Source organism: Salvelinus alpinus, chromosome 13 (assembly GCF_045679555.1).
Source record: "Salvelinus alpinus chromosome 13, SLU_Salpinus.1, whole genome shotgun sequence".
Lineage (NCBI taxonomy): Eukaryota > Metazoa > Chordata > Actinopteri > Salmoniformes > Salmonidae > Salvelinus > Salvelinus alpinus.
In genome coordinates this window covers 1,989,517-2,011,174 of record NC_092098.1, presented here as the reverse complement: position 1 = coordinate 2,011,174, position 21,658 = coordinate 1,989,517, and the positions used below count along the sequence as shown (strand labels likewise).

Sequence of the window (21,658 nt, the reverse complement as noted above, 5' to 3'; positions counted from 1 at the left end):
ACAGTGCATTTCCACCTCATTTCAACAAGAAGAATTGGGTAATTTTTGGTTGATATGTTGATCAATGAGATTACAATCTATTTTCACCCCCTCAAAAAGACAGTTAAAAGTTTGTTGCATTTCTGAAGTGTTATCACTATGCTTTCAACCAACTCAAAGCATAACCAAATGCTAATGCAAAATCAATGTCAGATTTTTGTTTTATTTATTTTATTTAGCTAGGCAAGTCAGTTAAGAACAAATTCTTATTTACAATGACAGCCTACCCCGGCCAAACCCTCACCTATCCCGGACGACGCTGGGCCAATTGTGCGCCACCCTATGGGACTCCCGATCACAGCAGGTTGTGATACAGCCTGCAGTCAGCATGCCAACTGCACACTCCCTCAAAACTTGAGACATCTGTGGCATTGTGTTATATTACAAAACTGCACATTCTAGAGTGGCCAGCACAAGGTGAACCCGTTTAATAATCATGCTGTTTAATCAGCTTCTTGATACGCCACACCTGTCAGGTGGATGGATTATCTTGGCAAAGGAGAAAGGCTCACTAACAGGGAGGTACATTTCCCCCCCCCCCCCCCCTTAATTTAACTAGGAAAGTCAGTTAAGAACAAATTCTTATTTTCAATGACAGCCTAGGAACATTGTGTTAACTGCCTTGTTCAGGGGCAAAATGACAGATTTTAAGCTTGTCAGCTTGGGGATTCGATCTTGCAACCGTTCAGTTACTAGTCCAACGATCTAACCACTAGGCTACCTGCCGCGTGCACAGAATTTGAGCGAAATACGTTTTTTGTGTGTATGGAAAATTTCTGCTATCTTTTATTTCAGCTCATGAAACATGGGACCAACACTTTACATGTTGAGCTTATATTTTTGTTCAGTGTACGTATGGTGCCTTCGGAAAGTATTCATACCCCTTGACTCATGTTGTTGTGCTACATCCTGAATTCAAAATGAATTAAAGCATTTTTTCCCCCTCACCCATCTACAAACAATACCCCATAATGACAGTGAAAACACGTTTTTTTTTTATGTTTGCAGATGTATTGGAAATGAAATACAAAAATCTAATTTACATAATTATTCACACCCCTAAATCAATACTTTGTAGAAGCCCCTTTGGCAGTGATTAAAGCTGAGAATATTTATAGGTAAGTCTATAAAAGCTTTCCACACTTGGATTGTGCAACATTTGTCCATTATACTTTTCAAAATTCTTCGAGCTCTGTCAAATTGTTTGTTGATCATTGCTAGACAACTTTCAGGTCTTGCCATAGATTTTCAAGTTTTAACTCAAAACTCGGCCACTCGGGAACATTCACTGTCTTCTTGGTAAGCAAATCTAGTGTAGATTTGGCCTTGTGTTGTAGGTTATTTTCCTGTTGAAAGGTTAATACATCTCACAGTTTCTGGTGGAAAGCATACTCAACCAGGTTTTCCCCTAGGATTTTGCCTGTGTTTAGCTACATTACGTTTCTTTTTTTTATCCTGAAAAACTCCCCAGTCCTTAACGATTACAAGCATACCCATAACATGATGCAGCCACCACTATGCTTGAAAATATGGAGAGTGGTACTCAGTAATGTGTTGTATTGGATTTGCCCAAACATAATACTTTTCAGGACAAAAAGTTAATTGTCTTTTTTTTTTTGCCCTATTGCTTTAGTGCCTTATTGAAAACATGATGCATGTTTTGGAATATTTATATTTTTTACAGGCTTCCTTCTTTCCACTCTGTCAATTAGGTTAGTATTGAGTAACTACAACGTTGTTGATCCATCCTCAGTTTTCTCTTATCACAGCTATTGAACTCTGTAACTTTTTTAAAGTCAGCATTGGCCTCATGGTGAAGTCCCTGAGCGGTTTCCTTTCTCTCCGGCAACTGAGTTAGGAAGGACGCCTATATCTTTGTAGTGAATGGGTGTATTGATACACCATCCAAAGTGAAATTAATAACTTCACCATGCTCAAAGGTTTATTCAATGTCTGTTTTTTTTGTAAAACATTTTTTTTACCTCTCTGAATCTGTGTTTGAAATTCACTGCTCGACTGATGGACCTTACAGATAATTGAATATGTTAAAACACTATTATAGCACACAGTGAGTCCATGCAAGCTATTTAAATTTTTTGTCCTGAAATTATTTATGCATGCCATAACAAAGGGATTGAATACTTATTGACTCAAGACATGTCAGCTTTTCATTTGTGATGAATTATTTAAAGTTTCTAAAAACATGATTCCAGTTTGACATTATGGGGTGGGGTATTGTGTGTAGGCCAGTGACAAGAAAATTGAAATTTAATAAATTTTAAATTCAGGCTGTAACACAACACCATTTTGAAAAAGTAAATGGGTGTGAATACTTTCTGAAAGCACTGTATGCATAAATCATCAGATAAATGTTTGTGATTTGAAAAATAACATATACTTCATTTACCTGCATTAAGTACCAATTTCAGTTCAACAGGCTTTGACAGAGCCTGGTCAGCTGTGGGGGCAATAACATACACCACATCCCTGTAGGACACCCTTTGTTTTGTCCAGAATTAAGTCATTTGTGATCCACAGAGTCGAAGGCTTTAGACAGGTCAATAAAAAGGGCTGCACAGTGATTCTTCTCATCCAAACAATTAAGAACATAATTTAAAACCAAAAAAGTAGCAGAGATGGTGCTATGAAATGGTCTGAAACCTGACTGGTGTACATTTAGAATACATTTCGTAGTTAAAAAGGATCTAAGTTAAGTATTTACCAAGGATTCTAGAATCTTTACTGGGCAAGAGAGTTTGGAAAATGGGGCGATAATTATTTAGGTCACACTGGTACCAGAAATAATTGGAAGGTTAAACATATGTGTTAAAGATACTACAATCAGAGGAGCAGAAAGCTGCAGCAAGAAAGGATCAAGCAAATCAGCCCCTGTGGATATTTTTACATAAATCTAGCAAAAGGTGTCACAAGTAGGAAGTTGATGAAATGAAAACAAAGATTTAAAGACTGTTGTCTGACTGTTGTTGAACTGTTTGTGCGGCTGTTGGTGGGACAAGATGTGATGACATACTCTTTCCATCAGCCGCCAGCAGCTTGCCGTTTTTGGACCACATGATCACGGCGGCGGGGTTTGCATCTGCGGCCATACACACGCCTAGCTGAAAGAGACAAAAAAACAACACAACAAATCAAACCAAAAGCAGCTCCATTATTAAGAACGGGTTCCCTAGACACAGATTAATCTGTTATTTTGGAGATTTTTTGGAGATTGAGAATGCTTTTTAATCCAGGACAAGGCTAAATGTGTGCCATGGGAACCAGCCCTAAGAGACTAAAATGTAAGTGTACAGTCTATATATGGATGCGCTGAGAGTTCATTGCAGAATCTCTTTTCCTGGAGTGGTTACTGTATGACGGTCAGCGTAAACCACATTCAGGGGCGTGGATAGAGAAACCGAGAGAACAAAGGAGACTAGTGCCCTTTAAATACTGGTTTCATGTGTCATTTCCTACCGCACTGATAAAAGCTGAGTCATTGTTCCAGATAGCCAGATTCTATCCACGTTATATGGTTGTTATACAGCTTGGAATCAAACTAGGGTCTGTAGTGACACCTCTAGCACTGAGATGCAGTGCCTTAGACAGCTGCGCCACTCATTAAAGTGCAGACTGTCAGCTTTAATTTGAGGATTTTTTCATCCATATCGGGCGAACCGCTTAGAAATTACAGCTCTTTTAGTGTATTGAGACAAATTCACTTATATGTGTAATAAAAAGTAAAGTATTTGATCCCATATTGATAGCACGCATCAAGCTTGTTACTCTAAAAATGTTTGTTTTGGTTGTGTTTCAGATTATTTTGTGCCCAATAGAATAGAATGTTAAATAATATTTTGTGCCATTTTTGAGTCACTTTAATTGTAAATATGAATATGTTTCTAAACACTTCTACATTAACGTGGATGCTACCATGATTACGGATAATCCTAAATGAATCGTGAATAATAATGAGTGAGAAAGTCAGAAGCAACAAATATCATAGCCCAAGACATGCTAACATCTCAACAAGGGGAGATTAGCATTTTTTACTTACGATATATGCACTTTTTACTACTTTAATACACATATAAGTGGGCCCTTAAAATGGGGGGATGATGTGCAAAAAGTGCTGTAATTTCTAAACGGTTCATCCGATGGAAGACAATAACTTCAAATTAAAGCTGACAACTCCAAAACAAATGGTCACTGCCCCAATACTTTGGAGCTCACTGTATATCTACAATAACAATCCTTATCGTTATCATGACAACATAAGGCTGTGCTTACCTTTTTCGATCGACTATTACATTCCATTTGAAAGAAAGTGGCCTGTCGGACTGATCTAATATGGCGGAGGCCATATTTTAGCAACGCATCCCCAACAAAACACTGCCAACCTGGATCGGATGGAGAAAAATGAAAGCGCAAAAAGTCCATCACAGGAAAAGCGTGAGCCTCATCAATAAAGATGTGACACGATTAGGTGATGTGCAGGCAACCGTGTGTGTATGTGTGTGTGTGTATGCATCCGCTAGGCAGGGGGATAAAGCTCAAAGTGGGTTGAGGAGTATTTGCAGGCTGTGCGAGCCACAGGCAGTGTAGGTATGTCGGATGACGCATAGTTTCGGGCGTGTGGGGTGGCATGAGGAACTGAACCCTCCTCCAGAGGAGCGAGGCAGAAGGATGGAAGCGGGGGGCCCTCTGGGCGGGCCGTCTGCATCAGATAATGGACGAGGCCCTAGGAAATAATCCAGCTACAATACATCATGCCACACTCCCACAGTGCTGCCTATTGCAGGGGCTAGTCTTCCCGTGGGAGCTCTTAAGTGGTTCACTTGGCTACAAACCATTGGTGGCAGAGCTGCTATTCACAACTTCATTAATGGTGACTGTCTGTCCTAAAGAAACCCACACTCACACAAACCAGACACTAACAAATAACAGACTTTACACAGGGCAGTGGGGATCTCCATCTTCTGTGACATTCGGATACCATTTTTAGACAGCAATAAGTCGAGGCTATGAACCCTCACATGGCAGTCATCTTTTGATGACACACACACACACACACACACACACACACACACACACACACACACACACACACACACACACACACACACACACACACACTGTATATAAACTGGAATGTTTTGGCTTTGAAGTGACTCACTGCTCTCGAAGTAAGCTGTCTGAGAAGGCGCTCCATTCCGTATGCATGTGCATGTTAGAGAGAGAGAGAGAACGAGAGTGTGAAAGCAAGTGAAAGAAAAAGAGCGCGAGAGAGAGAGAGAGAGAGAGAGAGAGAGCCCTTTGAACATGACATACCTCAGTGGGTGTTTTCTCAAAACAGAGTCACCCCCACCCTTCACCTTTTCCTCTCCTTGGATACCGTCCCTCAGTCTCTGCTAATACAAACACTACAACAAGTAGATATAAGCACTAAAAGAACTACAACGAAAAAGAGTCTGGAACCAGTAAGCCTCCACAACCAAATGGAAACTTCCAACACCACTGAAACCAGACACAAATCTCACAGGCACATGCACACACGCAAATCATAATAATATCTATTATCAGACATAGTAACGAGGCACTACAATTTCATTCCGTTCTTCTGGCACTCTAGTTTCTTAGGCAAAAGGACAACCTTGTTTATTAAGGCGTTGCGAAGTACAGTACCTATTTCCACATCATTCAAAGTCATATTTTTACTCTAACTTCTGCAATTAGATTGGCGTATGAACCGCGCATGCCTCACCACGCATGCCTCACCTCATCTCTTTCACGGGGTGATCAGAGTAGACGTCCTTCTCGCTCTCCCTCTCTCACAAGCACAGACCAAAAGTGCCTCAAGCTCTTCAATAATGTTTCACTTGTTAGGCGAGAAGAGTAATAAAAAAGGCGACTCGAGATCCATATTAAATGTACATTGCATTCTGGTGGATTGCCTCCCAAATGTTTCCATCTACACTGAACAAAAATAAAACGCGACATGCAACAATTTCAAAGATTTGACTGAGTTACAGTCCATACAAGGAAAAACTGTAAATTGAAATAAATAAATTAGGACCTAATCTATGGATTTCATATGACTGGGAATACAGATATGCGTCTGTTGGTCACAGATACCTTAAAAATAAAGGTAGGGGCGTGGATCAGAAAACCAGTCAGTATCTGGTGTGACCACCATTTGCCTCATTCAGTGCGACGCATCTCCTTTGCATAGAGTTAATCAGGCTGTTGATTGTGGCCTGAGGAATGTTGTCCCACTCCTCTTCAATGTCTGTGCGAAGTTGCTGGATATTGGCAGGAACTGGAACACGCTGTTGTACACGTCAATCCAGAGCATCACAAACATGCTCGTCCTAGAATTGCAGGAAGTGTAATTGCTGCCTCACCATTGTGTTCCTGTCTCTGTCATTTCAGGTCACAACTTGTAGACTTGTTTACGTGCTGCTGTGCGGTTTGTTGCTAACGTTTCTTTGCTACCTGCCAACTTTACGGTTTTAACTTTTTAATAATTGTTTTATATTTTTTATTTTTCCCCTCGCTCAACCTTTTTCATTCAACTTTTTCACCCCGGACGCTTTATCTGGACATGGTTCTACACGACCTCCACCAGCCGAAGCTAAGTAGTAACATTAACATTATGCCTTCTAATTGCAGTCGCTGTACTCATAATATACAGGAGAACGACCGCCTTACGGTGAGGATAGCTGTGCTACAAGCCCAGCTTCAGACGCAATCATTAGGCAAGGGCAATTTAAGTGTAGGAAAGGATGAAACAGCATCTGTGCCATCAGTACAGATAGTAGTATAAATCCCCTCGCACGGTCCCCGCAGCCAGACAACTTTCTCATGGCTTCTGGAAGGAAATGCTGTAGGAATGCTTAACCGGAGTCGCTCATTCAGCCGACTTTCAACCGGTTCTCCCCATTAAGCAATGAGTCGGAGTCAGAGTCCGAGTCTTCTCTGGTCTCTCCCCCCGTTACGGGGTCTGAGCCTCCCACCATTAGCTCTGACAAATTGAACACCCTAGTCATTGGTGACTCCATTACCCGCAGTATTAGACTTAAAACGAATCATGCAGCGATCATACACTGTTTACCAGGGGGCATGGCTACCGACATTAAGGCTAATCTGAAGATGGTGCTGGCTAAGGCTAAAACTGGCGAGTATAGGGATATTGTTATCCACATTGGCACCAACGATGTTAGGATGAAACAGTCAGAGGTCACCAAGCGCAACATAGCTTCAGCGTGTAAATCAGCTAGAAAGATGTGTCGGCATCGAGTAATTGTCTCTGGCCCCCTCCCAGTTAGGGGGAGTGATGAGCTCTACAGCAGAGTCTCACAACTCAATCGCTGGTTGAAAACAGTTTTCTGCCCCTCCCAAAATATAGAATTTGTAGATAATTGGCCCTCTTTCTCTTTCCCACAAATAGGACCAAGCCTGGCCTGTTGAGGAGTGACGGACTCCATCCTAGCTGGAAGGTTGCTCTCATCTTATCTATGAACATAGACAGGGCTCTAACTCCCCTAGCTCCACAATGAGATAGCCTGCTGCCAGCTTAGTGGAGTCTGCTACTAGCATACTCAGTGTAGTCAACTCAGCTATCCCCATTGAGACCGTGTCTGTGCCTCGATCTAGGTTGGGCAAAACTAAACATGGCGGTGTTTGCCTTAGCAATCTCACTGGAATAAAGACCTCCTCCATTCCTGTCATTATTGAAAGAGATTGTGATATGGCACATCTGAAAATAGGGCTACGTAATGTTAGATCCCTCACTTCCAAGGCAGTTATAGTCAATGAACTAATCACTGATCATAATCTTGATGTGATTGGACTGACTGAAACATTGCTTAAGCCTGTTGAATTGACTGTGTTAAATGAGGCCTCTCCTCTTGGTTACACCAGGAGACCATATCCCCCGTGCATCCCGCAAAGGCGATGTTGCTAACATTTATGATAGCAAATTTCAATAAAAAAAATTTTTTTAAATGACTGCGTTTTCGTCTTTTGAGCTTCTAGTCATGAAACTTATGCATTCTACTCATTCACTTTTTATAGCTGCTGTTTATAGGCCTCCTGGGCCGTATCCAGCGTTCCTCACTGAGTTCCCTGAATTCCTATCGGACTTTGTAGTCATGGCAGATAATATTCTACTTTTCCACATGGAAAAGTCCACAGACCCACTCCAAAAGGCTTTCGGAGCCATCATCGACTCAGTGGGTTTTGTCCAAAATGTCACCGGACCTACTCACTGCCACAATCATACTCTGGATCTAGTATTGTCCCGTGGAATAAATATTGTGGATCTTAATGTTTTTCCTCATAATCCTGGACTATCGACCACCATTTTATTACGTTTGCAATTGCAACAAATAATCTGCTCAGACCTCAACCAAGGATCATCAAAAGCTGTGCTATAAATTCTCGGACAACCCAAAGATTCCTAGATGCCCGTCCAGACTCCCTCCACCTACCCAAGGACATCAGAGTACAAAAATCTGTTAACCATCTAACTGAGGAACTCAATTTAACCTTGCGTAATACCCTAGATGCAGTCGCACACCTAAAAACAAAAAACAATTTGGCATAAGAAACTAGCTCCCTGGTACACAGAAAATACCAGAGCCCAGAAGCAAGCTTCCAGAAAATTGGAACGGAAATGGCGCTACACCGAACTGGAAGTCTTCCGACTAGCTTGGAAAGACAGTACCGTGCAGTATCGAAGAGCCCTCACCGCTGCTCGATCATCCTATTTTTCCAACTTAATTGAGGAGAATAAGAACAATCCCAAATGTATTTTTGACACTGTCGGAAAGCTAACTAAAAAGCAGCATTCCCCAAGAGAGGGTGGCTTTCACTTCAGCAGTGTTAAATTCATGAACTTCTTTGACGAAAAGATCATGATGATTAGAAAGAAAATTACGGACTCCTCTTTAAATCTGCGTATTTCTCCAAAGCTCAGTTGTCCTGAGTCTGCACAACACTGCCAGGACCTAGGATCAAGGGACACTCAAGTTTTTTATTACTATATCTCTTGACACATTGATGAAAATAGTCTTGGCCTCTAAACCTTCAAGCTGCATACTTGACCCTATTCCAACTAAACTACTGAAAGAGCTGCTTCCTGTGCTTGGCCATCCTATGTTGAATATAATAAATGGCTCTCTATCCACCGGATGTGTACCAAACTCACTAAAAGTGTCAGTAATAAAGCCTCTCCTGAAAAAGCCAAACCTTGACCCAGAAAATATGAAAAACTATTGGCCTATATCAAATCTTCCATTCCTCTCAAAACTTTTAGAAAAAGCTGTTGCGCAGCAACTCACTGCCTTCCTGAAGACAAACAATGTATACGAAATGCTTCAGTCTGGTTTTAGACCCCATCATAGCACTGAGACTGCACTTGTGAAGGTGGTAAATGACCTTTTAATGGCATCAGACCAGGGTTCTGCATCTGTCCTCGTGCTCCTAGACCTTAGTGCTGATTTTTGATACCATTGATAATCACATTCTTTTGGAGAGATTGGAAACCCAAATTGGTCTACACGGACAAGTTCCGGCCTGGTTTAGATCTTATCTGTCGGAAAGATATAGTTTCTCTGTGGATGGTTTGTCTTCTGACAAATCAACTGTAAATTTCAGTGTTCCTCAAGGTTCCGTTTTAGGACCACTATTGTTTTCAATATATATTTTACCTCTTGGTGATGTCATTCAGAAACATAATGTTAACTTTCACTGCTATGTGGATGATACACAGCTGTACATTTCAATGAAAGCCCCAAAATTGCCCTCCCTGGAAGCCTGTGTTCAAACATAAGGAAGTGGATGGCGGAAAATGTTCTACTTTTAAACTTGGACAAAACAGAGATGCTTGTTCTAGGTCCCAAGAAACAAAGAGATCTTCTGTTGAATCTGACAATTAATCTTGATGGTTGTACAGTCATCTCCAATAAAACCTTGGCGCTACTCTGGACCCTAATCTCTCTTTTGACGAACATATCAAGAATATTTCAAGGACAGCTTTTTTCCATCTTCGTAACATTGCAAAAATCTGTCAAAAAATGATGCAGAATAATTAATCCATGCTTTTGTCACTTCTAGATTAGACTAACTGCAATGCTCTACTTTCCGGTTACCCGGATAAAGCACTAAATAAACTTCAGTTAGTGCTAAACACGGCTGCTAGAATCTTGACTTGAACCAAAAGATTAGATCATATTACTCCAGTGCTAGCCTCTCTACAATGGCTTCCTGCTGAGGGCTGATGTCAAGGTTTTATTGCTAACCTACAAAGCATTACATGGGCTTGCTCCTACCTATCTTTCCGATTTCGTCCTGCCGTACATACCTACACATACGCTACGGTCACAAGACGCAGGCCTCCTTACTGTCCCTAGAATTTCTAAGCAAATAGCTGGAGGCAGGGCTTTCTCCTATAGAGCTACATTTTTATGGAATGGCCTGCCTATCCATGTGAGACGCAGACTCGGTCTCAACCTTTAAGTCTTTATTGAAGACTCATCTCTTCAGTAGGAGTGTAGTCTGGCCCAGGGGTGTGAAGGTGAATGGAAAGGCACTGGAGCGACGAACCGCCCTTGCTGTCTCTGCCTGGCCAGTTCCCCTCTCTCCACTGAGATTCTCTGCCTCTAACCCTATTATGGGGGCTGAGTCACTGGCTTACTGGTGCTCTTCCATGCCATCCCTAGAGGGGTGCGTCACTTGAGTGGGTTGAGTCACTGACATGATCTTCCTGTCTGGGTTGGCGCCCCCCTCGTTTTTGTGTGGGGTAGGTCTTCGTGTGCTATTCTCTGCCTTGTCTCAGAATAGTAGGTTGGTGGTTGAAGATATTCTTCATGTGGTGTGGGGGCTGTGCCTTGGCAAAGTGGGTGGGGTTATATCCTGCCTTTGGCCATGTCCGAGGGTATCATTCGATGGGGCCACAGTGTATCCCAACCCCTCCTGTCTCAGCCTCCAGTATTTATGCTGCAATAGTTTATGTGTCGGGGGACTAGGGTCAGTCTGTTATATCTGGAATATTTCTCATGTCTTATCCGGTGTCCTGTGTGAATTTAAGTATGCTCCCTCTAATTCTCTCTTTTTTTCTCTCTCTAATTCTCTCTTCTCTCGGAGGATCTGAGCCCTAGGACCATGCCTCAGGACTACCTGGCCTGATGACTCCTTGCTGTCCCCAGTCCACCTGGTCGTGCTGCTGCTCCAGTTTCAACTGTTCTGACTGCGGCTATGGAACCCTGACCTGTTCACTGGACGTGCTACCTTGTCCCGGACCTGATGTTTTGGACTCTCTCTCTACCGCACCTGCTGTCTCTAACTCTGAATGATCGGCTATGAAAAACCAACTTACGTGTACTCCTGAGGTGCTGACCTGTTGCACCCTCTACAACCACTGATTATTATTATCTGACCCTGCTGGTCAACTATGAACGTTTGAACATCTTGGCCATGTTCTGTTATAAGCTCCACCCGGCACAGCCAAAAGAGGACTGGCCACCCCTCAGAGCCAGTTCCTCTCTAGGTTTCTTCCTAGGTTCTGGCCTTTCTAGGGAGTTTTTACTAGCCCCTGTGCTTCTACATCTGCATTGCTTGCTGTTTGGGGTTTTAGGCTGGGTTTCTGTACAGCACTTTGTGACATCGGCTGATGTAAAAAGGGCTTTATAAATAAAGTTGATTGATTGCTCAATGGGTGACATGCCTTGTGAGTATGTAGGCCATGCTAAAAACTGGGCCATTTTCCGTGCATTATCATGCTGAAACATGAGATGATGGCGGCGGATGAATGGCAAGACAGAGCGGAAGTGGATAGAGTCAAAGTTGCAGGACCATTATCATATTCTGAGAGAGCAACTTGGCATGTATAACAAGGCAATTAGAAATGCCAGACAGGCTCATTTGACTAACTTGTTCACTATTAATCAGAATAATTTGAGAGCGCTCTTCTCCACCATTGACGATCTGATAAATCCTACCCCATATTTCAGAGATAAGATAACAAACATTATATTATCAGTCAAGCGAGACCCGATGAGAAGTTTGATGCTATGTGCCCCAGCCTACCACGCAAAGGCGCTATGGATTTATTTTCCCTGGTTGACACAGACATGTTAGGAAAAGTATCACATTCACAACTTAAGCCTTCTAACTGCCTTCTCGATCCTATCCCCACCACCTTCTTCAAAACAGTTTTTAATTACATATCTAAATAAGTGCAAGCTATTGCTAATCATTCCCTGTTCACAGGCACGTTGCCCACAGCACTAAAAACTGCTGACTTGAAACCCCTTTTGAAGAAAACTAATCTAGATTCTTCAGCTCTTAGCAATTTTCAGCCAATCTCCAACCTTCCATTCTTAAGCAAAATTCTGGAGAAATTGGTTTTCATACAGCAAAATTATTTTTTAAGTGCCAACTGTATTTTTTTATTTTTTATTCCCAATCTGGTTTTCAGGCCCACCACAGCACAGAGACAGCCTTAGTTAAAGTGGTAAATTATCTTAAAGCAAGCACAGATGCCAAACAGCTCTATGTCCTTGTGCTGTATTCGACACTGTTGACCATGATGTCCGTCTGGACAGACTGGAGAGGTGGGTTGGTCTAAATTGGTTTAGGACCCAGGTTGAGTTTTTTGTCACCTTTGGTGAACATAACTCAAAGAAAATACATATCACATGTGGCATTCCTCAACGTTCGATTTTGGTTCCGGCACTGTTCAGTTTCTATATGTTACCCCTTGGCAGCGTTATCAGAAAGCACAGCATTGAGTTTCACTGCTACGCAGATGATATACATCTTTGCGTTTCTGTGTCCCCTGAGGATTTTAGCTCCACGGATAAATTATTAGACTGTATTAGTGACTTAAATACATAGATGGCTCACAACTTCCTCCAGCTAAATCAAGACAAGACCGAGGAACTTATTGTTGGAGCCAAAGCACAGAGAGAGAATCTGGCAGCACATTTTAATTCACGGGCAATAAAGATAAAACACCAGGTAAAACACCTAGGTGTTACTTTAGAACATGAACTACATTTCAAATCACACATTAGGAATGTGACCAAAATAGCTTTTTACCACCTGAGAAACATTGCCAAGGTGCGGCCGTTTCTCTCTCATGCTGATACAGAGAAACTCCTCCATGCTTTTATTACAGCAGGCTTGACTACTGTAATGCTCTCCTGTCTGGTCTACTCGAGAAAGCCATTGGTCAACTGCAAAACATACAGAATACTGCAGCAAGGGTACTGATCAAGAACAGACGGAGAGCACACATTACAGTTTGTGTAGACATTTTTCGGTTGTGCAAACCCAGTTTCATCAGTGAGAATTCTTCCCGTAGGTGAAAAAGCTGAATGTGGAGGTCCCTGGGCTGGCGTGGGTTTCACGTGGTCTGCAGTTGTGAGGCCGGTTGGACGTATTGCCAAATTCAATAAAACAACTTTGTGCGTATGGAACATTTCTGGGATCTTTTATTTCAGCTCATGAAACCAACACTTTTAATGTTGCGTTAATATTTTTGTTCAGTATTTATAGTTGGTGAGTTGGGGCAGAAGTCCGCTATGTTCTGTGTTAAATGTGTTCTACTTACCGACGTCAGTTTGCCGTTCTCCAGCTCTTTGGCTTTGTCTTTTATCTGTGGTGGCAACGGCTTCTCTGCAAAAACGATAAACAATAAACCCGTGAATAATGTAAATGCTCTACTCAATGCTCAAATTTAACCAGTAATACCACTACATAGTGTTATGAGTGGATGACGTAGGCTGGACTTATGGTTGGTTGGCAATATGGCGACATGACAACAAGTTGCGTAGAATTAGTACTATTTTCTCTATGGAAATAAATCCATCTATACACTCTCATCCTGCCTTCAGGGTGGTGTCTGACATACCCCATGAAACCAGGCCTGAGGGTTCCCTTGAAAAAAGTAATGTCCGTAACTCTGTAATGCTCCCCTGTGATTCACTGAGACACACACATAAGACAATGTTTCGATCGGGATCATATATTTGGTTTTTCCGCCTGCACCTATAGGCTATCCCCGAAGGCGGAAGTGACCTCCCAGGGGAGAACAAGGTTGTCGCAGTGAAGCGAAACCTTGTACCTGTGCATCTCCATCCAAAAGTTTGTAACTTTTCTAGACTTTGAATATGTCATCCAGTGTCTAGGGAGACATGTTTTTACATTAAGTGTCGTCACAGCTTCCCCTTTAGGTCTGAAATTAAACGTTGATTTCAATCCACCCACTATTTGGAATCTTTTCAAAGGCTTCTCAAGCTCCTCACGAGCACTCTGACAACAAGTGGAAGCTTTAAGATACATCCATTTTTTTCTGTACCTAATGAACATAACCCAGATGTAGCTACTACTTACTGTGGACCAAGACGTCGACAGGGTGCTCGTCCAGGTTGGAGCCGTACACAACCATGCAGGTGAAGGTCCTCTGGTCCACCAGGGAACCCCCCTGGATCATGAGGCTGGAGTTGGCCGCGATGCTCACTCGGTCCTTGTAGCCGTCCATGGCCTGGATCTGGGCCTCCTCCTTGTGCGCCTGCTTGACCAGGAGGTCTCCGGAGTTGCCGTCATCCATCTTCTGATTTGAGCAAAGCCACAGGGGACCGTCACGTTAAGTTTCACGGTCAGACTTCAGCAATTCATCAGACACTTTCATCTTGAGCCAGATTTGTACAGACAGATGTGTTGACCTTGAGTCAAGAGTATCCTTCACTGTAATTGTTTTAATTTATTTTATGTACAGTAGCAGTCAAAGGTTTGGACACACCTACTCATTCTATTTTTATTTTTATTTTTACTATTTTCTACATTGTTGAATAATAGCGAAGAGATCAAAACTATAAAATAACCCATATAGAATCATGTATTAACCAAAAAAGTGTTAAACACATAAAAATATATTTCAGATTATTCAAAGTAGCCACCCTTTGCCTTGATGACAGCTTTGCACACTCTTGGCATTCTCTCAACCAGCTTCATGAGGTAGTCACCTGGAATGCATTTCAATTAACAGGTGTGCCTTTTTAAAAGGTAATTTGTGGAATTTCTTGCCTTCTTAATGCATTTGAGCCAATCAGTTGTGTTGTGACAAGGTAGGGGTAGTATACAGAAGATAGCCCTATTTGGTACAAGACCAAGTCCATATTATGGCAAGAACAGCTCAAATAAGCAAAGAGAAACGACAGTCCATCATTACTTTAAGACAAGAAGGTCAGTCAATCTAGAAAATGTCAAGAACTTTGAAAGTTTCTTCAAGTACAGTCGCAAAACCATCAAGAGCTATGATGAAACTATGATGAAACAGTTTGTTTGACTTCAACTTTTTGATGATTAGTCTCCAACTACAACTCTGTCTGGAACAGACAATGGGAGACAAATGACAGTAAAAATACTACTTACATATTTCCATTTAGTGAAGATAAGCTCCTCTGGCTTGGCAGCTCCATTATTGCACGGCACTTCGATCGTCTCTCCGTACAAGCCTATCACAGTTACTGTGCTATGAACTGAAAAACAAAAAATTCAAGAATATGTTGAAAGTGCAACACAGGATTTTCCACAAAAAATGGCATTGTAATTTCAGAAAATGTCCATAATATACATACACTATATATGTACACAAAAGCATGTGGGGACCCCTTCAAATGAGCTGATTCAGCTATTTCAGCCACACTCGTTGCTGACAGGTGTATAACATCCAGCACAAAGCCATGCAATCTCCATAGACAAACATTGGCAATAGAATGGCTCAGTCACTTTCAACGTGGCACCGTCAAAAGGATGCCACCTTTCCCCCCAATTTTTTTTTTTACATTTCTGCCCTGCTAGAGCTACCACGGTCAACTGTAGGTGCTGTTATTTGTGAAGTGTAAACGTCTAGGAGCAACAGCGGCTCGGCCGCGAAGTGGTAAGCCACACAAGCTCACCGAACAGGACCACCACGTAGTGTGTAAAACATTGTCTGTCCTCCGTTGCAACACTCACTACCAAGTTCCAAACTGTCTCTGGAAGCAACGTCAGCATAATAACTGTTTGTAGGGAGCTTAATGAAATGGGTTTCCATGGCCAAGTAGCCACACACAAGCCTAAGATCACTATGCGCAATGCCAACTTTCGGCTGGGGTGGTGTAAAGCTTGCCTCCGTTGGACTCTGGAGCAGTGAAAACGCGTTCTTTGGAGTGATGAATCGTGCTTCATCAACTGGCAGTCTGACGGACGAATCTTTTTTGCATAATGCCAATTGTAAAGTTAAGTGGAGGAGGAATAATGGTCTGGGGCTATTTTTGATGGTTCAGGCTATTTCCCTTTCCCAGTGAAGGGAAATCTTAACACAATTCTGTGCTTCCAACTTTGTGGCAACAGTGTGGGGAAGGCCCTTTCCTGTTTCAGCATGACAATGCACCTGTGCACAAAGCTAGGTCCATAGAAAAATGGTTCGTTGAGATCGGTGTGGAAGAACTTGACTGGTCTGCACAGAGCCCTGACCTCAACCCCATCAAACACCTTTGGGATGAATTGGAAAGCAGACTGCAAGCTAGGCCTAATCGCCCAACTTCATTAATGCTCTTGTGGCTGAATGGAAGCAAGTCCCTGCAGCAATGTTCCAACATCTAGAAGAAAGCTTTCCCAGAAGAGTGGAGATTGTTATAGCAGCAAAAGGGGGACCAACTCCATATTAATGTCCATGACTTTGGAATGAGATGTTCGACGAGCAGGTGTCCACATACTTTTGGTCATGTAGCGTATCTGTAGCGAATAGTGGAATGAGTGTTTCACAGTATTACTTACCCACCAGTGTTCTGATTGGCTGTGATATTCGCCTATTGATTTATCCTGCCGGACCGGCATCTGCTGTCAAACTGGGAAAGCTGTTCTGACTTTGGGGCTGTGTTATCTAGTGGAAATCACTAATTTCCTGGTTGCAAAAATTCTACACTGTTCGCTCAATTTCAGTTTATGTGAGAAAACAAGCACTGAATAGTGAAGGGAATCATTGTACCATCTAAATTCCTGTGAAATATCTTTCCAATAACAACAAATATAGTTTTAACAGCTGTTTGAAGCTGGTGCACAAAAACCACTGTGGAAGCTGGTGGACCTAAACCGAAAGTAACTTTCGTTTTGCTCCCAGATTGACAACAGATGCCACTCCAGCGGTAGAATTCAGAAGGCAAATATCACAGTCAAACAGTACACCGGCTGGTAAGTATTACTGTGAAACAATATCATTTAATGCAAAAATGATGTGTGCAAATCCTATATGTAGCACCATTAAATTCAGTATTATTAAAGAGCTCTATGGGGATCGCATAGCGTTAGATCACTGTGGGGTACCTGGACAAGGTCATGCAAAACAAAGCCACCCGAAAAAGGTTTTGGAAGGCAAACAATGCAAGCAGGGGTCCCGCAACTGAGTAACATAATTCTAAGGTGCCGCATTTTTGGTGAAGAACTTCCTTGCCCAAACAGTTTCCATATATTTTCCATTTCAAAGTGCTTCTCTGTGAGTAATATGTGACAGTGGTTAAGCTAGGGTCCAACATCCCGGCGAGGCAGCTGAGTCACACTGACCATTTCTTTCCAGGAACACAGAGCAGGCCCTACGGTAGAGGTTGCCATGGTGACAATGAGGCCCCGCCAGGCAGTGAGTTGGACAGCTTTAGGAGAGGAGATGAATGGGACAGGTCACAGGGAGCAGGACTGGAGGGATCTTCTCGCTCCAACCACTTCCTTGCTGTCTTTGAGCTTTTATGCCAAAGAAGCAGAGCAAGGCAGAGTTCAAATTCTGGTCATACCAAAGCAGTAAGCTATTGGCAATCCCAACACAAATCAACAGTACACAGACAAAGTGGCGTTTGCACTTGCCTAAGTAGCCTCATGTTCCCATTCTATTTACACTCTCAATATCCCATGCGTAAGTGTATTATGGTGCTGATGAAAAAAATAGGCGCATGTGATTTTGGTCACTTAATATAAGACACGAGGTACAAGACAATTCAGCACAGAGCTGATAGTTAAGAGTATTCTAAATATAACTGCTAAAATGCACAAGAGTCAATTGAGGAAGTGGTGTGAGTGTCTGACTCAAGGTCGCTTCAATAAGTTCATTGTTTGGGTCAAAGATATACATCAAACTTTATTTCTTGGAATGTGAGAAGACGCTAACCTTTCAAAGTGAGTGTATGTGAGAGGGACTCAAATGGATTTTGACCAACTGTTTCTCTCCTAATCCCATTTACACAAAATAAATCACAATATGTATTTCACAAAATAGAAGACCTTGACATTTTCCAGACCTGGGTCAAATGTTCTTTCAACTACTTTAGGTGCACTTTCAATGCACTTTATGTCTGGTTTGAACAGCCCAGCCCAGTCTCATCCGAGAATTAGATGAAGCTGCCTCTGATAACCCCATGCTGAGCTGTCTGGAATTGGAGGGAAAACCTCCAAGTATGATAGGAGTAGCATGCGCAGTCAGCCTGTAACCCATGAAAGTGTGTCTGTTCAAATAAAAATAAAATACTCTCTGACTAGTAACTGCCCTTCAAAAACAAACCCTGGCAACTGATTCTGACCTGCAGCAATGGGGTTGTTCCCACTGGTTTAAAACTGGTTGAATCAATGTTGCTTCCATGTCATTTCCACGAAAACGGATCTACGTGATGACGTTAAATCAACGTGGGAAAACTAATAGGATTTGTAAAAACTCATAAACGTACGGGCATTTGTCTTCTTCTTTTTACCCAACTTTTAACTAAATCCAATGACATGGTGAAACGTTCTATTAATTTCACGTTGAATTCACGTTAGTTGACAACTCAACCAAATGTAAATCAAAAGTAGACGTTGAACTGATGTCCGTGCCCAGTGGGTTTGCTCTGGCTGAGAAGTGCTATGGTTTTATCTTGTACAGGTGATTGTGCAACCTAACAAATGAATGCTTTTGACCAGGGAACAGCTGTTTATTTGCATGGCCTATACCCTTTAAACTATTTCCTCAAGCGCATACTATACTCATACTATGAGGAGAGTGTCGGTGGACAATCTTTCTTTGCTGTCAAATTAGAAGTAAACTATATGGATTTGTATAAAGAACGAGAGTTGAACTCATTCCATGCTTCACGCACATCTTATATTAATGTTTCGTGATTTACATTTACATTTACATTTAAGTCATTTAGCAGACGCTCTTATCCAGAGCGACTTACAAATTGGTGCATTCACCTTATGATATCCAGTGGAACAACCACTTTACAATAGTGAATCTAACTCTTTTAAGGGGGGGGGGTGATTTCTTAGAACTTATTCAGATTGATGATACTGAGAAATGTACTTTGACAGCTTTTGAATAATTTAATTACAGGCTCAAAATATGATGGAAGTTTGCCGTCATGTGGTTGTACAGATGTGCGAATAACTAAAAACGCGAAGGAAGATAAAAGTCTGCCTTCAAGTCTTCAAGGAGTGTGAAAAAAAACTAAAGCTTGGTGTGAGGCTAAGATTTACAATAATTCACCTGTCAGAATAAAAATATGTCTCTATGTGGAATAAGGGATTAGCTGCACAAGGAAATTACACATTTAAAAACATTAATATTGTTCTATCAAGCACTATCACAAACAATTCTAGAAGTATCTTATTTGAAACAAGAGGCAGAAGTCATGAATGGTTATAATGGCACTATAATAGATTTAATCTTCAGTAAGGTTTCTTCAAATGGGGTCAACATTACCAAACCGTGCCAAGTAGTCAGACTACAGCATATACTTGCAATGTATATGTAAATGTGACCCGTTTCAGGAAACTATACGTATGTCGCAAGTCACAACTTCACAGGAGAGCCATTTTAACATTATTTAAAAATTTAAAAAATTAAACAAAATGCGTTTTTTGGTAGAAATGCCTTCTGGAACATGTGAACTTTCATGTGCCTTAATAACAAACTTGTATACCATCTGTAAATATGAACAAAATTGTTAAATTACGAGCCTTGTTGGTTAAGCCACAGAAAAAGCGGCAACCTTCCCACTAGCCATGATTGGCTGAGATAGTGGGCTGGACATGCTAAGAAAGGAGTTCGGATTGGTATGCCATATAAACTCAGCAAAAAAAGGTAAATATTTGTATGAACATAACAAGATTCAACAACTGAGACATAAACTGAACAAGTTCCACAGACATGTGACTAACAGAAATGGAATAATGTGTCCCTGAACAAAGGGGGGGTCAAAATCAAAAGTAACAGTCAGTATCTGGTGTGGCCACCAGCTGCATTAAGTACTGCAGTGCATCTCCTCCTCATGGACTGCACCAGATTTGCCAGTTCTTGCTGTGACATGTTACCCCACTCTTCCACCAAGGCACCTGCCAACAGGTCCCAGACGTGTTCAATGGGATTGAGATCCAGGCTCTTCGCTGGCCATGGCAGAACACTGACATTCCTGTATCGCAGGAAATCACGCACAGAATGAGCAGTATGGCTGGTGGCATTGTCATGCTGGAGGGTCATGTCAGGATGAGCCTGCAGTAAGGGTACCACATGAGGGAGGAGGATGTAAGGCACAGCGTTGAGATTGCCTGTAATGACAACAAGCTCAGTCCGATGATGCTGTGACACACTGCCCCAGACCATGACGGACCCTCCACCTCCAAATCGATCCCGCTCCAGAGTACAGGCCTCGGTGTAACGCTCATTCCTTCAACGATAAACGCGAATCCAACCATCACCGCTGGTGAGACAAAACCGCAACTTTTTGCCAATCCTGTCTGGTCCAGCGATGGTGGGTTTGTGCCCATAGGCGACGTTGTTGCCTGTGATGTCTGGTGAGGACCTGCCTTACAACAGGCATACAAGCCCTCAGTCCAGCCTCTGTCAGCCTACAGTCTGAGCACTGATGGAGGGATTGTGCGTTCCTGTTGTAACTCGGGCAGATGTTGTTGCCATCCTGTACCTGTCCCGCAGGTGTGATGTTTGGATGTATCGATCCTGTGCAGGTGTTGTTACACGTGGTCTGCCACTGCGAGGACGATCAACTGTCCGTCCTGTCTCCCTGTAGCGCTGTCTTAGGCGTCTCACAGTATGGACATTGCAATTTATTGCCCTGGCCACATCTGCAGTCCTCATGCCTCCTTGCAGCATGCCTAAGGCACGTTCACGCAGATGAGCAGGGACCCTGGGCATCTTTCTTTTGCTGTTTTTCAGAGTCAGTAGAAAGGCCTCTTTAGTGTCCTAAGTTTTCATAACTGTGACCTTAATTGCCTACCGTCTGTAAGCTGTTAGTGTCTTAACGACCGTTCCACAGGTGCATGTTCATTAATTGTTTATGGTTCATTGAACAAGCATGGGAAACAGTGTTCACACCCTTTACAATTAAGATCTGTGAAGTTATTTGGATTTTTACAAATTATCTTTGAAAGACAGGGTCCTGAAAAAGGGACGTTGCTTTTTTGGCTGAGTTTAGAAGGTTTCTGTCTATTTGAGCTGGTCAGTCTGTGTTGGGTAATCCTGTCAAACGCTGCTTTAAAAAAAAAATGTATTGTGTAGTGGAGCTGCATAGATAAGTGTTACTCTCCACTTTCT

At 42.2% G+C, this 21,658-nt stretch overlaps 1 protein-coding gene across 3 annotated transcripts in view; it reads right to left on the bottom strand.

Moving 5' to 3' along the window:
• The window catches only part of alcama (activated leukocyte cell adhesion molecule a), a 71,934-nt gene that overhangs the window by 21,205 nt on the left and 29,071 nt on the right, over window positions 1-21,658 (bottom strand). For 2 of the 3 annotated variants that reach the window (XM_071337489.1, XM_071337490.1), the window contains exons 2-5: window positions 15,478-15,584; window positions 14,437-14,656; window positions 13,655-13,719; window positions 3,071-3,158 (exon numbers count right to left, since the gene is read on the bottom strand). In XM_071337489.1, the coding sequence (XP_071193590.1) occupies window positions 3,071-3,158; window positions 13,655-13,719; window positions 14,437-14,656; window positions 15,478-15,584 (480 nt within the window). Of the gene's footprint in view, window positions 1-3,070; window positions 3,159-4,326; window positions 4,786-13,654; window positions 13,720-14,436; window positions 14,657-15,477; window positions 15,585-21,658 lie in introns of those variants that run through there. The other variant, XM_071337491.1, reaches the window with a different exon arrangement.